This window comes from Salvelinus sp. IW2-2015, linkage group LG15, assembly GCF_002910315.2.
Source record: "Salvelinus sp. IW2-2015 linkage group LG15, ASM291031v2, whole genome shotgun sequence".
In the NCBI taxonomy this organism is placed as follows: domain Eukaryota; kingdom Metazoa; phylum Chordata; class Actinopteri; order Salmoniformes; family Salmonidae; genus Salvelinus; species Salvelinus sp. IW2-2015.
The window spans coordinates 60,392,734-60,409,632 of NC_036855.1; the positions used below are offsets into that span (position 1 = coordinate 60,392,734).

The 16,899-nt window shown below is 44.6% G+C and overlaps 1 protein-coding gene across 1 annotated transcript in view; it reads right to left on the reverse strand.

The window, feature by feature from the left end:
* Positions 1-16,351, reverse strand: part of mindy2 (MINDY lysine 48 deubiquitinase 2) — a 28,169-nt gene extending 11,818 nt beyond the window's left edge. The window contains exons 1-3 of the mRNA XM_024002190.2: positions 15,339-16,351; positions 14,393-14,450; positions 8,409-8,473 (exon numbers count right to left, since the gene is read on the reverse strand). Of these exons, the coding sequence (XP_023857958.1) occupies positions 8,409-8,473; positions 14,393-14,450; positions 15,339-16,238 (1,023 nt within the window). The 5' untranslated portion in view covers positions 16,239-16,351. The remainder of the gene's footprint in view (positions 1-8,408; positions 8,474-14,392; positions 14,451-15,338) is intronic.
* Positions 16,352-16,899: the final 548 nt, after the last annotated feature.

The following is a 16,899-nucleotide window of genomic DNA, read 5'->3' on the forward strand; positions in this document are numbered from 1 at the left end:
TACTTGCATACTATTGTTTGTACAGATGAATGTGGTACCTTCAGGCATTTGGAAATTGCTCCCAAGGATGAACCAGGCTTGTAGAGGTCTACCATTTTTTTCTGATTTCCCCATGATGTCAAGCAAAGAGGCACGGAGTTTGAAGATATGCCTTGAAATACATCCACAGGTACACCTCCAATTGACTCAAATGATGTCAATTAGCCTATCAGAAGCTTCCCAAGCCATGACATGATTTTCTGGAATTTTCCAAGCTATTTAAAGGCACAGTCAACTTAGTGTATGTAAACTTCTGACCCACTGGAATTGTGATACAGAATTCTAAGTGAAATAATCTGTCTGTAATTTTTTGGGGGAAAAATGACTTGTGTCATGCACAAAGTAGATGTCCTAACCGACTTGCCAAAATTATAGTTTGTTAACAAGAAATTTGTGGAGTGGTTGAAAAACAAGTTTTAATGACTCCAACCTAACTGTATGTAAACTTCTGACTTCAACTGTATATATAAACTCGGCAAAAATAGAAATGTCCTCTCACTGTCAACTGCGTTTATTTTCAGCAAACTTTACATGTGCAAATATTTGTATGAACATAAGATTCAACAACTGAGACAAACTGAATAAGTTCCACAGACATGACTAACAGAAATGGAATAATGTGTCCCTGAACAAAGGGGGGGTCAAAATCAAAAGTAACAGTCAGTATCTGGTGTGGCCACCAGCTGCATTAAGTACTGCAGTGCATCTCCTCTTCATGGACTGCACCAGATTTGCCTGTTCTTGCTGTGAGATGATACCCCACTCTTCCACCAAGGCACCTGCAAGTTCCCGGACATTTCTGGGGGGAAATGGCCCTAGTCCTCACGATCCGATCCAACAGGTCCCAGACGTGCTCAATGGGATTGAGATCCTGGCTCTATGCTGGCCATGTCAGAACACTGACATTCCTGTCTTGCAGGAAATCACGCACAGAACAAGCACTATGGCTGGTGGCATTGTCATTCTGGAGGGTCATGTCAGGATGAGCCTGCAGGAAAGGTACCACATGAGGGAGGAGGATGTCTTCCCTGTAACGCACAGCGTTGAGATTACCAGCGTTGAGATTACCTGCAATGACAATGATTGAGTTGGAGGCCTGCACAGCCACGCAGTCATGGGTGAACAGGGAGTACAGGAGAGGGCGGAGAACGCACCCTTGTGGGGCCCCAGTGTTGAGGATCAGCGAGGTGGAGATGTTCTTTCCTACCCTCACCACCTGGGGGCGGCCTGTCAAAGTCCAGGACCCAGTTGCACAGGGCGGGGTCGAGACCCTTAGTGACGAGTTTGGAGGGTACTATGGTGGTAAATGCTGAGCTGTAGTCGATGAACAGCATTCTTACATAGGTATTCCTCTTGTCCAGATGGGTTAGGGCAGTGTGCAGTGTGATTGCGTCTTCTGTGGACCTATTGGGGCGGTAAGCAAATTGGAGTCGGTCTAGGGTGTCAGGTAGGGTGGAGGTGATATGGTCCTTGACTAGTCTCTCAAAGCACTTCATGATGATGGCAGTGAGTGCTACGGGGCGATAGTCATTTAGCTCAGTTACCTTAGCTTTCTTGGGAACAGGAACAATGGTGGCCCTCTTGAAGCATGTGGGAACAGCAGACTGGGACACGGATTGATTGAATATGTCCGTAAACACACCAAACCCACTGTCGTTTGTGCCCATAGGCGACGTTGTTGCCGGTGATGTCTGGTGAGGACCTGCCTTACAACAGGCCTACAAGCCCTCAGTCCAGCCTCTCGTAGCCTATTGCGGACAGTCTGAGCACTGATGGAGGGATTGCGTTCCTGGTATAACTCGGGCAGTTGTTGTTGCCATCCTGAACCTTTCCCGCAGGTGTGATGTTCTGATGTACCGATCCTGTGCAGGCGTTGTTACACGTGGTCTGCCACTGCGAGGACAATCAGCTGTCCGTCCTGTCTCCCTGTAGCGCTGTCTTAGGCGTCTCACAGTATGGACAYTGCAATTTATTGCCCTGGCCACATCTGCAGTCCTCATGCCTCCGTTTCTTTTTTTGATGAGTTATATATATATATATACATACACACTACCGTTCAAAAGTTTGGGGGCACTTTGAAATTTCCTTGTTTTTTAAAGAAAAGCACATTTTTGGTCCATTAAAATAACATCAAATTTATCAGAAATACAGTGTAGACATTGTTAATGTTGTAAATGACTATTGTAGCTGGAAACGGCAGATTTTTTATGGAATATCCACATAGGCGTACAGAGGCCCATTATCAGCAACCATCACTCCTGWGTTCCAATGGCACGTTGTGTTAGCTAATCCAAGTTTATCATTTTAAAAGGCTAATTGATCTTTAGAAAACCCTTTTGCAATTATGTTAGCACAGCTGAAAACTGTTATGCTTATTAAAGCAGCAATAAAACTGGCCACCTTTAGACTAGTTGAGAATCTGGAGCGTCAGCATTTGTGGGTTCGATTACAGGCTCAAAATGGCTAGAAACAAAGGACTTCCTTCTGAAACTCGTCAGTCTATTCTTGTTCTGAGAAATGAAGGCTATTCCATGCGAGAAATTGCCAAGAAACTGAAGATCTCGTACAACGCTGTATACTAATCCCTTCACAGAACAGCGCAAACTTGCTCTAACCAGAATAGAAAGAGGAGTGGGAGGCCCCGGTGTACAACTGAGCAAGAGGACAAGTACATTAGAGTGTCTAATTTGAAAAACAGACGCCTCACAAGTCCTCAGCTGGCAGCTTCATTAAATAGTACCCGCAAAACACCAGTCTCAACATCAACAGTGAAGAGGTGACCCCAGGATGCTGGCCTTCTAGGCAGGAGCTTGGAGAGCTACGACTGTACGGCAGTCAGAACATTCTCCTTGGACAGTAATCGAGACTCTGGTATGTACACACGCACACATGACTGTTCTCCTCCCCGAGCGATGACGTCCGTGAAGAGAATAACATTCACAGATGTGCTGGTTCTTTGCCACAGCAGAGTGGAGAGAAGGAGGATAGGAAGAAAGGCCATGCCCCACCCACATTCCAGGCAGCATGGATAGGGATGGGAGTGTGGATGGGAGTGGGAATGAGAAAGCCATCCCTGACAGGCCATGTGAACCACTCAGAGCCCCAGCACTGGCCTCGATCTGAACTCAGCCATGCATCCGAGCACCCTCCCACAGCGATGTGAAAAGACATGACCTGCCCCACATGACCATGTTGTGCCGTAGGCCTGATAAGACGCGGCTTATGTAACCTATATAGGGGCTAAACGCAGCTCTAGGGCAGTGAGCTGTTTTTTATGTAACCTATATAGGGGCTAAACGCAGCTCCAGGGCAGTGGGCTGTTTTTCCATATAACCATAATCATCATGCTGCTTATTTTCATCTTACATAAATATACATTCATTGGTCTTTCTGGAGATTCATTCCCAATGCAAATGTTGTGCAAATGCACATGACCGTATAAACACTCATCATCTTAACATTGCATCGTTGCCCATTAGGAGAATATGATATATTTCTGGATAGAAGAGGACAGGAACTGCAGTCACTAAATGGCAGGCAGGGATATTTTAGGCTGGGAAGTGAGAACAAGTGATCCCCTTGGCGTGGTGCGAGTTAATAGTGTGATGCTGCTGCTTTACTTTTTGGCTGCTGCTCTGCCATCAGAGATCTAAGAGGGAGAGGGGGGTGCCCAACAGCCTAGAGCCTGCCTGCCTCATCCTGCATGCCTGTCTGATTCTCCAACATGAGCCACAGACAAACACAAAGAGAGATGGACCGGTAGACATGCGTATGATCAGTGAATAACTGCCCTTACTGCCCCTGTGTTTAGGCAACAACAGTCCTTACCTGTTCATAGTTTAGCCGCTGGGCTTCAGAAATCTCTTTCGGCTTGGCATCGAGGATGTAGTCTCCTGCAGGGGAGAGAGAGTGAGGGAGAGAGAGAGGAGGAAGCAACATCAGAGAACCTGGGGATACAGGCCAAGTAAAGCAGCCACAGACACACAGGGGAGCTGAGAGGGAAAATATAATCAGGGTACAGCCCTGCCCGCTCACCAGTGACATCACAGCCTGCTTACGTCAATCCCAAGTGAAGAGGTGATATTATCGACTATGTTCTGATTTCATAAGAAGTGTCTAATCCTCAGTGAGAAGGGGGATGTTGAGTGTTAAGCGCTGGCCAGCTGTTTTTCCAGGAAGGGCTCGGCCAGGCATGCGGGGTCAGTCAAGCCCTAGCCAGTGGGGAGCCGCTAGAAAGGTATTAAGGGCTTAGTGTAGGACCTAGGGAGAGCAGCCACTGGGGCAGGCAGKGAGAGCCTTGTGAAGAGCCCTGTGGTGCTAATCACAGTGCACCTGTCATCCAACCATTAACATCGCACCCAACTCCACCCTCCCCTCTCTGAGCAACACATAGCGGCAGTGTCTAGCTGTCAAAAACATACCCACTTGCAAGATATTTTATGTTACAGATAATGATTCTGAGACTTTTATATCTGAAAAACAAAAAAATAGGCCTACTTTTTCCTCATAAGCCAACGATTGCTTTCTTACTTTAACAAAGTGAGCCAGTAGTCAGTGTGTTTGAGAGCCGGGGAGCTACTCTGATTCGATCTCCATATCCTCTCCTCAGACACAGGCTTCCTCAGCCCTGGCCATGAATGCACCCAGCTGAGGCCAGTCAACTGACTCGGACATTTCTATGCCCAGGGAACCCCCGGCCATACCCCCCCTACCTCCCTCCGCCTGCCCCGTTCCCTGCCAGCTGACTGTAGACTGTGCCCTCCCTGCCTGGGCCTCTACTGCTGCTGTTGATGATTCACTGGCATGCTCCACAGAGTACTAAATCCCAACATCAACCAGTAGCCTCTTTAATACAACATACATCTCCTCCACTTCTGCCCTTATGGGCCTCACAGTAGTTATTAATACAGCGTCTGAATCAGCCCACGTTAAATGGGGCTCTTTGTGAGCAGCTCTTTTTCACAAGCCATTATTTTTTGTCTGGGCATGAAACAATAACTGTTCGTAATGAAGTGCAATGGTGAGGCTAGGAGACAGGCCTATCTGCCTGTTCCTGGACATTACACAAGATGAACGGTTTGACCAGGGACCAAACCATTCATTATGAGCTCTCAGCCACTAGCTGGAGTAAAGACAAAGCCGTCTCCACAAACACAGAGCCGCAATTTATGGGCACTTGTGAAAGAAGAGCAGAGATGACTCAGAGGCATATCTGGGATGATACGCGCACACACAGCSTGCATAACGCAGTTAAAGGTCGGCAATGTACAGAAGAGGGATGGCTACAACCATGAGCATTCCTCCGAGGAAATCTAACACGACACAGTCGGAAAAACAGGAGTTGCATGAAATGAAAACGCTGTGCTTCATTACTGCTTGTCACCTGTGATTTGCAGAATGGTTGAAGTGCTCACTGTGAGTCAGGGTACTCGAAAGAGACAGGGAATGTTTTTACACTGAGAACTTGGAATCAACCATGGGTATCTGTAGGAGCAGATGAGCAAGGTGCAGAGAGGCAGACAGAGGGAGCAATCAGGGGATTCCATCAGCGGCACAGTGAGGGAGAGGGCCCTGAGTGGGTGGGAGAGGGGGTAAAGGCCTCTCTGTGGCTTCTTACTGGTATTGAACATAGAGCTATGGGGTTGGAGTGAGTTCTGTGTTCCATCAGACCCACACACTAGGCTACCTCTAAAATATCTAAAGATGGGCAACTATGTCGCTCAATGTGCTAATGCTTTGGGTCAGTCTGAATGGTCTCCTCTCTCAGGGTTTCATGTCAGTTGACCAGCAGGGTAGTTTACAGTTTCTTGCTTTCCTCCTCTCTTATAAAAAAAAGTATTTGGAGAAGGTCAAATTAGATTTGCCTGGTCATAACGTAGTCTGATAATGAAATGCACACACTGTAGATTATACTTTTTCTTCCAACAAAATGAACCAAACTCCAATTGGAATTGAATTGCATGCATTAATCAGTCACGGACAGCAAGCGCTATGGACTCACAGAGGCAGATTCTGTGGGGAGGAAACTTAAGGCTATCCCATTAACAGAGTTCAACAACAGACAATTACTAATTCTAAATTATATTTTCCTAGCCAATGCATCCAAAAAAAGTAACATTAACCAAAAGGTAACAACGTTATTGCTTACAATCATTATTACCCCTGGTACAAAACACACTAATGAGAAGTCAAGTCAACATTTGAGTTAGGCCTAATGAAAAATACTTGAAGAGAAGCAGCAAACTGAGAAATCTAATGAACATTCCCCATGACTGACATCAAAAATATATTTCCTGACAATGAAGAATCATTCCTCTGTTTCCCAATCACATTTTGCTGTTATATTCTATCTTGGTAGCTAACTAACTAATCTGTCCCCCAAAGAAGCACTACAGTGTAAACTGTAATTAAACCATGGTGATAAATATCCTTACCCATAAATTAACGACAGTCTGTGTCTTGGCCCATAATGACTAATACAGATTAAATCAAAACCAGTTGAATCTGCTAATCACATGCAGAATGTAGGACAATGTAGCACAAACAGTCAGGAGTCTTTTGGTACAAACTGACCTCTATACCGAACCCCCAAATGATCATATGAAAGTAAACAACTCCCATGGCATGACTAATGTGGATACATTTCAGGACTTCTGGCGTCTCTCAGAACATGACAGCTGGTGGCTCCATCTCTCTTATAGTTAGAGATGTTATTGACGCCTAACAGTCATTATATGATGCATTTAGCTAGAACACACTCAAAACGGGACACTAGTCATGGCACCAGTCAAAGAATTATAGAGCTTGTAAAATTGAAGCCAAACTGACCACTGCCATGAAAAGAGGGCTTGGCTATAGTGACANTTAGAAAACCCTTTTGCAATTATGTTAGCACAGCTGAAAACTGTTATGCTTATTAAAGCAGCAATAAAACTGGCCACCTTTAGACTAGTTGAGAATCTGGAGCGTCAGCATTTGTGGGTTCGATTACAGGCTCAAAATGGCTAGAAACAAAGGACTTCCTTCTGAAACTCGTCAGTCTATTCTTGTTCTGAGAAATGAAGGCTATTCCATGCGAGAAATTGCCAAGAAACTGAAGATCTCGTACAACGCTGTATACTAATCCCTTCACAGAACAGCGCAAACTTGCTCTAACCAGAATAGAAAGAGGAGTGGGAGGCCCCGGTGTACAACTGAGCAAGAGGACAAGTACATTAGAGTGTCTAATTTGAAAAACAGACGCCTCACAAGTCCTCAGCTGGCAGCTTCATTAAATAGTACCCGCAAAACACCAGTCTCAACATCAACAGTGAAGAGGTGACCCCAGGATGCTGGCCTTCTAGGCAGGAGCTTGGAGAGCTACGACTGTACGGCAGTCAGAACATTCTCCTTGGACAGTAATCGAGACTCTGGTATGTACACACGCACACATGACTGTTCTCCTCCCCGAGCGATGACGTCCGTGAAGAGAATAACATTCACAGATGTGCTGGTTCTTTGCCACAGCAGAGTGGAGAGAAGGAGGATAGGAAGAAAGGCCATGCCCCACCCACATTCCAGGCAGCATGGATAGGGATGGGAGTGTGGATGGGAGTGGGAATGAGAAAGCCATCCCTGACAGGCCATGTGAACCACTCAGAGCCCCAGCACTGGCCTCGATCTGAACTCAGCCATGCATCCGAGCACCCTCCCACAGCGATGTGAAAAGACATGACCTGCCCCACATGACCATGTTGTGCCGTAGGCCTGATAAGACGCGGCTTATGTAACCTATATAGGGGCTAAACGCAGCTCTAGGGCAGTGAGCTGTTTTTTATGTAACCTATATAGGGGCTAAACGCAGCTCCAGGGCAGTGGGCTGTTTTTCCATATAACCATAATCATCATGCTGCTTATTTTCATCTTACATAAATATACATTCATTGGTCTTTCTGGAGATTCATTCCCAATGCAAATGTTGTGCAAATGCACATGACCGTATAAACACTCATCATCTTAACATTGCATCGTTGCCCATTAGGAGAATATGATATATTTCTGGATAGAAGAGGACAGGAACTGCAGTCACTAAATGGCAGGCAGGGATATTTTAGGCTGGGAAGTGAGAACAAGTGATCCCCTTGGCGTGGTGCGAGTTAATAGTGTGATGCTGCTGCTTTACTTTTTGGCTGCTGCTCTGCCATCAGAGATCTAAGAGGGAGAGGGGGGTGCCCAACAGCCTAGAGCCTGCCTGCCTCATCCTGCATGCCTGTCTGATTCTCCAACATGAGCCACAGACAAACACAAAGAGAGATGGACCGGTAGACATGCGTATGATCAGTGAATAACTGCCCTTACTGCCCCTGTGTTTAGGCAACAACAGTCCTTACCTGTTCATAGTTTAGCCGCTGGGCTTCAGAAATCTCTTTCGGCTTGGCATCGAGGATGTAGTCTCCTGCAGGGGAGAGAGAGTGAGGGAGAGAGAGAGGAGGAAGCAACATCAGAGAACCTGGGGATACAGGCCAAGTAAAGCAGCCACAGACACACAGGGGAGCTGAGAGGGAAAATATAATCAGGGTACAGCCCTGCCCGCTCACCAGTGACATCACAGCCTGCTTACGTCAATCCCAAGTGAAGAGGTGATATTATCGACTATGTTCTGATTTCATAAGAAGTGTCTAATCCTCAGTGAGAAGGGGGATGTTGAGTGTTAAGCGCTGGCCAGCTGTTTTTCCAGGAAGGGCTCGGCCAGGCATGCGGGGTCAGTCAAGCCCTAGCCAGTGGGGAGCCGCTAGAAAGGTATTAAGGGCTTAGTGTAGGACCTAGGGAGAGCAGCCACTGGGGCAGGCAGKGAGAGCCTTGTGAAGAGCCCTGTGGTGCTAATCACAGTGCACCTGTCATCCAACCATTAACATCGCACCCAACTCCACCCTCCCCTCTCTGAGCAACACATAGCGGCAGTGTCTAGCTGTCAAAAACATACCCACTTGCAAGATATTTTATGTTACAGATAATGATTCTGAGACTTTTATATCTGAAAAACAAAAAAATAGGCCTACTTTTTCCTCATAAGCCAACGATTGCTTTCTTACTTTAACAAAGTGAGCCAGTAGTCAGTGTGTTTGAGAGCCGGGGAGCTACTCTGATTCGATCTCCATATCCTCTCCTCAGACACAGGCTTCCTCAGCCCTGGCCATGAATGCACCCAGCTGAGGCCAGTCAACTGACTCGGACATTTCTATGCCCAGGGAACCCCCGGCCATACCCCCCCTACCTCCCTCCGCCTGCCCCGTTCCCTGCCAGCTGACTGTAGACTGTGCCCTCCCTGCCTGGGCCTCTACTGCTGCTGTTGATGATTCACTGGCATGCTCCACAGAGTACTAAATCCCAACATCAACCAGTAGCCTCTTTAATACAACATACATCTCCTCCACTTCTGCCCTTATGGGCCTCACAGTAGTTATTAATACAGCGTCTGAATCAGCCCACGTTAAATGGGGCTCTTTGTGAGCAGCTCTTTTTCACAAGCCATTATTTTTTTGTCTGGGCATAAAACAATAACTGTGCGTAATGAAGTGCAATGGTGAGGCTAGGAGACAGGCCTATCTGCCTGTTCCTGGACATTACACAAGATGTATGTTTGACCAGGGACCAAACCATTCATTATGAGCTCTCAGCCACTAGCTGGAGTAAAGACAAAGCCGTCTCCACAAACACAGAGCCGCAATTTATGGGCACTTGTGAAAGAAGAGCAGAGACGGCTCAGAGGCATATGTGGAACGATACGTGCACACAGCCTGCATAACGCAGTTAAAGGTCGTTATTGTACAGAAGAGGGATGGCTACAACCATGAGCATTCCTCCGAGGAAATCTAACACGACACAGTCGGAAAAACAGACGTTACATGAAATGAAAACGCTGTGCTTCATTACCGTTTGTCACCTGTGATTTGCAGAAGGGTTGAAGTGCTCACTGAGTCAGGGTGCTCAAAAGCTGCAGACAGAGGGAGCAATCAGGGGACTCCATCTGGGGCACAATGGGGGAGGGGGCCCTGAGTGGGTGGGAGAGGGGGTAAAGGCCTCTCTGTGGCTTCTTACTGGTATTGATCAAAGAGCTATGGGGTTGGAGTGAGTTCTGTGTTCCATCAGACCCACACACTAGGCTACCTCTAAAATATCTAAAGATGAGCAACTGTGTGTCTCTCAATGTGCTAATGCTTTGGGTCAGTCTGAATGGTCTCCTCTCTCAGGGTTTCATGTCAGTTGACCAGCAGGGTACAGTTTACAGTTTGTTAGCCTCCTCTCTACTAAAAAAGTATTTGGAGAAGGTCAAATTAGATTTTCCTGGTCATAGTGTAGTCTGACAATGAAATGCACACACTGTAGATGATACTTTTTCTTCCAGCAAAATGAACCAAACTCTAATGCATGCAATTCAATTATAATTGATCAGTCATGGACACCAAGCGCTATGGACTCACAGAGGCAGATTCTGTGGGGAGGAAACACAAGGCTATCCCATTAACAGAGTTCAACAACAGACACAATTACTAATTCTAAATTACATTTTCCTAGCCAATGCATCCTAAAAATGTAACATCTAACCAAAAGGTAACAACATTATTGCATACAATCATTATTACCCCTGGTACAAAACACACTAATGAGAAGTGAATACAACATTTGAGTTAGGCCTAATGAAAAATACTTGAAGAGAAGCAGCAAACTGAGAACTGTAATGAATATTCGCATGACTGACATCAAAAATATATTTCTTGACAATGAAGAATCATCCCTCTGTTTCCCAATCACATTTTGCTGTTTACATTCTTGGTAGCTAGCTAACTAATCTGTCCCCCAATGAAGCACGACAGTGTACACTGTAATTAAACCATGGTGAGAAATATCCTTAGCCATAAATTAACGAGTCTGTGTCTTGGCCCATAATGACTAATATAGATTAAATTAAAACCAGTTGAATCTGCTAATCACATGCAGAATGTAGGACAATGTACCACAAACAGTCAGGAGTCTTTTAGTGCAAACTGACCTCTATACCGAACTCCCAAATGATCATATGAAAGTAAACAACTCCCATGGCATGACTAATGTGGATACATTTCAGGACTTCTGGCGTCTCTCAGAACTCAGCAGCTGGTGACTCCATTTCTCTTATAGTTAGAGTTGTTATTGACGCCTAACAGTCATTATATGATGCATTTAGCTAGAACACACTCAAAACGGGACACTAGTCATGGCACCAGTCAAAGAATTATAGAGCTTGTAAAATTGAAGCCAAACTGACCACTGCCATGAAAAGAGGGCTTGGCTATAGTGACATATTTTTTTTCTCTATAGCTTAGATGAGAATGCCTTTAGTAACAGGACACCCCTGGTTCTTCATCATAACAGCACCCAGCTATGGAGGGAGGCAGTGGGGTCAGCGTGCCACGCAAGGAGAAAGAACACAGCTCCTGTTTCCCTGACATTAGCAGAGCTTGGTCCACAGGGATTCTTCAGTCCTCCTGGTCAGTCTATACTGGACCATACCACCTGACCTCACATGGGTATTAGMGATGCGCGGGTGAGCTGTTTGTTCATCCGCACCCGCTCACAATTGGTAATAATTCATCCGCAAGCGCTGATGAAAATCTGAGGCCCTCACCCGACCCTAACCCACAAATACAGAAAATGCGTTGTACAGACTGAGATGGAAACATTTTTAGATAGCCTAACAAAATGTCAGAAATTATAAGCAGAAACATAGGCCTATGTTAGTCTATAATAAGATACAGGCAGCTTCTCTTYTGTAATTACTTCTTGTCCTAGAAGACTAAATAAACCTTTGCTTACCAGAATGTTAGAAATCAATAGTGTTAATGTTTCAATCTATACTGAACAAAAATATGTAAAGTGTTGGTCCCATGTTTCATGAGCTGAAATAAAAGATCCCAGAAATGTTCCATACGAACAAAAAGCTTATTTCCCTCAAATTAGTTTACATTCCTGTTAGTGATAATTTATCCTTTGCCAAGATAATCCATCCACCTGACAGGTATGGCATATCAAGAAGCTGAATAACAGCATGATATTTACACAGGTGAACCTTGTGCTGGGTACAATAAAAGGCCACTCTAAAATGTACAGTTTTGTCACACAACACAATGCTACAGCATGCAATTGGCATGCTGACTGCAGCAATGTCCACCAGAGCTGTTGCCAGAGAATGTAATGTTAATTGTCTCTACCATAAGCCACTTTCAACATTGTTTTACAGAATTTGGCAGTACGTCCAACAAGCCTCACAACCACAGACCACGTGTAACCACGCCTGCCCAGGACCKCCACATCCGGCTTCTCACCTGCGGGATCGTCTGAGACCAGCCACCCGGACAGCTGATGAAACTGAGGAGTATTTCTGTCTGTAATAAAGCCCTTTTGTGGGGAAAAACTCATTCTGATTGGTTGGGCCTGGCTCCCATGTGGGCCTGCCCTCCCAGGCCCACCCATGGCTGCGCCCCTGCCTAGTCATGTGAAATCCATAGATTAGGGCCGAATGAACTTATTTCAATTGACTGATTACCTTATATGAACTGTACCTCAGGAAAATGGTTGAAATTGTTGCATGTTGCGTTTATATTTTTGTTCAGTATAGTTGACATTGTTAAAATTGTTTTCTTTCCTCTTTCATCTCTGCTTCTCTCACACAGCAAATACGTTCTGGGACCAAGGAGAAAATTGAATGACTTAAAAAAAACATGAAAGATTTTACGTGCAAAAATGTCCAAATGACATCAGTTTCACTGGTTGAAGGAAATTAAAACCTGTTAAAACAGCTCAACATGTTTTTGATAAGATCTCAGTCCGGCTTGGATGCATATATTATTAAGTAATAATAATAAAGATAAAGTGATGGCTTACACTTTCATGATGCTGATATAGATAGCACCGCCACCTTTATAGACTGTTCCTAACCGCACATTCATTCTCTCAAGATGCTGAAAGAAATAATAATTCTTAATTCTGCAGGAGTTAATATTATATTAGGCGATTGTGAGAGGTTATAGACCTACAGTCAATCAACATTTCAGTTAGGCTACCATTTAATTTAACCCATCTGAACAGTAGTTCCCTTGTTGTGCCATTTTGAATTCCCCGTCTTGAGACTGTGGAATCATCACACATGACATAGCAGTTCTGGCTATCATCCTTTTTTACCACTTCTCTACATTTTCCCCAAACATCAACACTCCAGTTCGCAGATTTTCTATTATTGAATTAAACTCCGACATTGTCCTTTTTGCCTCATTGGATCGATTTGAACTTTTCTGCCCAAGTTCCCAAATGCATTTGGCAATTGCCGTGTATTTAGGACGCTACAGTTAGTGTGTAGCCTAAGCTTTAGGGCCTAACGCCAGACAGAAAAAATGAAATGAAAACATCAATGTAGTCTATAGATATGAATTGCACATTTATGGATTTGTTATGCATTGTTTTCTCTTTACTCACCTCGCCCGCCCTTCATCCATACAATATTTTATGACCCTAAACCCACCCACCACATCTGTGGGGACTCCAGGCATATAACTAATGGGTATACAAGTACATATGCACTCTTCTGAGTGCAGGTCTAGCAGCTAGGTGACGACCAGAATGCGTATAATGATCCAGGTACAGTATTGAATTTATTACAGAATCTTCTTGTATTCACTGGCTAAAAATCAAGTGGAGGTTTTGTTATTTTAGAAGGAAAACTCCGGTAATATTGGCATATTGGTGATTTCACAGCAGCTATGCAATTACTGTGTGCCATTGCTTAAATCATATGAAATCCATATTATATAGCAATTTATCCTAAAGCTAGGAGAGGCAGCAAATCCACAGTCTATTGAAGGGAGTTGAGGAAATGAGTATAATAAGACTGAAGGGCCAGGCAAGCAGTGAGGCAGGTCCTGTGATTATTCACACAGTAATGCCTTCTCAGGCAGTGGTACATAATTACAGCCCTCCAGTACTCTGTCATTAAGGTCACATTGCACTTCCCAGGCTAGTTTCTACTACAGCTCAATGCTCCACTGCACTGGTGTACTACAGTTACAGCCAGACTAGCAATTTGTGACATGGACCTTCCAGGCAGGTTCAAAACCAAAGAAAAATACAGTATTTCCCATTGCCTTTGAGCACTGTCAAGGTGGCTTGAATTTGTATCAGGCTTAAAAAAACAGGTCACAACTGTCCGTAAACTTAGAGAAATACTAGAGACCGGGAATAAACTGTACACTTCACCCTCCAGGAGGGCAACTAAAGAACAGGTCACTGATTTAAATGACACTTGGGTCTTTGGTTTCGTAAACAGATTCTCACTTATACTCACCAAGATATTCCATCAACTGTTCAGCAGTTATGATCTCCATCATTGGTGGCATCTTCACCTGTAATGGAACCACATATATTATTTAACAAACCAAACAATATGACATGCCAATAGAACCTGGCTGACAGGAATCTCCCTCCCCCATGATTATGGTTCACAGTAAATCCACCCACACCTGGGAAGTGGAAAACTGTGTTTAAAGTCACCAGAAGTGCACTGTTAGCGGTTGCACAACTGTCAGCACACACACAGGCGTTTGAAGCAAAGAATTCTGTTTACAGTCACTTTCATGTCACCCATTTTCACAGTAGGTAGTGAAGTTTTAGGGAAGGTTTCAGACAGAGCTGCAGTTTAAGTTGKGAAGCCACATACTGAATCAGAATCTCCACTGCCTGCCAACCAACTGTCACTGACATTAAATAAACATTATCTTTATGATGTAAATTAAACCAGAGGCTTAAAAATGACTAAATTGGAAGCTCTCAGAGACTACTTATAAGAGAGGGACTGAGCTGCCAAGGCCGCAGCATGGGGAAAATATATACAACTGGGTCTATGGTATAATTGGTCAATGTGACCTGTCAACAAACTCCATCATAAAATTACAATAATTGAGTATTAAGAGAAAATAAAGATGAATGCATACGAGTGGTATAATTTGAACTTTAACTTAAATTCTCCCCAAATGAAGGAATGTTATTTATGAATCTTCAACTTTTCATGGTACTCTATATTCTGGCAGGTGACAACAGCTTATTTTACTACTGATCATTCCATTTTTATTTTAAACTGATAATACAACAGATAGTGTAGTTATGATGACCAGTTTCAAATGTACTTCTCTATTAGTATTGACAAATAATATATGTGGAAATGTTCCAAATGGCATCATGCACACCACATGTAAACTTGTCTCAGAGGTCTGGTTATGATGTCAGTCATTTACCTTCCATGCCAGCAATAGGACATTCATAATTGCCAGCAATGGGCATGGACCGTTCTCGTTCTGGGTAATGATAGGTGTGTTTTCTTCCTTCCACTTGATCCACTTGATGTGGTATATGGACTGGCCAGCGCCCCGGTCCTTGGTGCACGGGATCTTAGTTCCATCAGCCCCATACTCGCTCTGTAGTGTTATTGCCAGCCCCCTGTCCWCCACCCCTTCACTGTTGAGATCGAAACTGGGACAGGAGTTGAGGTTCGAGAAGGACTTAAGTGAGTCGGCGCTCCTAGATTCTGCCGCGATGCACSGGTCACTCCCACTCTGCAAACCCTCGCATATGGTTTTGTCAATCTTAACTCCACATTTGACGTTTCCCGTATTTGTTTTGTCCGAACATAGGTGTGTCGGTTTTGCCAGTTTCACTGGTTCAACTGACTCACACCCCAACACCTCAGCTTCACCATCTGTAATCCTTGCCCCCATTGAGGAAGGCTCGCCATCCGTTTTATTGTTTACTAACTTTGAGGTGGCACCCTCGCTATTTCCTGTAGCCAGCTGCGTGCCATATCCCATCCCGTTACTCAAATGATCTCCAGATCCAGAGGACAATGTCTCCGACCAACCACTCGATTGAATGTTCTTCTCTTGCACCGGGAGAGACTCGATCATTTCTGCCATATCTAATTTCTCAACACTGGAGATAGCATTACTAGCAGTGCTAGGGGCACTACTGGAGCTAGTAGTACAACTAACCAAAGTACTGAGAGAACGCTCACTATTCTTGCACGTATCGGTCGCTCCCTTCATTCTGCCAACTGTTTTAATATCGCCCATTTCTCCTGCAATAGTAGCACATAGAGTACTTCCTCCAACATCTCGATGCAGGTTTGCATTTTTCTCCATTTCGATTTACACACTGTCGACAGCTTTTAGCTAGCTTAATTCCAGCTCCAGCCCCACAGACGCCATGACATCTCTGCCAGTGACGTCACTGTAGAAGAGCCCACAGAGTTCTGGAAGAAATGCCTCTTCAGGCCAAGGAGAGGCAGTAGAGAATAACTGGAGATGCGAGTGCTGATTTTCATAATTTGGGTGTGCTGTGTACATTTTTAATCCGTTTGCAACAAATTACACATGCTTTCTCGGCATGGTTTCCTGTCATTTTTACATTAATATTAATTGGCCCCCACGATTAAATCGGGGAGGGGACTGTGGATCTGTCTCCATCCTTTCGTTTATATGTTCATTCATACCTTAATCACATGTGATTTTTCAGAAAGCACTTGGCCGATTTGGACGAAACTTGGGTGAATAATGAGTATTGCCATAGAGAGCAGGCATTTACAAAATTACTCTGATTGGCCAGATGGTGGCTATAATAAGAGATTGAAAATGCACATTTTGAATGTCACGCTCCTCACCCTGTTTGACCTAAAGTCATGAAATTCGGTACATAGGCCCCTCTCCTCACAAGGAACACATTTGCATCAGGAACCCATAAGGACCGCCACGATGGATTTTTCGCAATTTAGAATTTTGTGAAAAACACTTAAAATGCCACTCT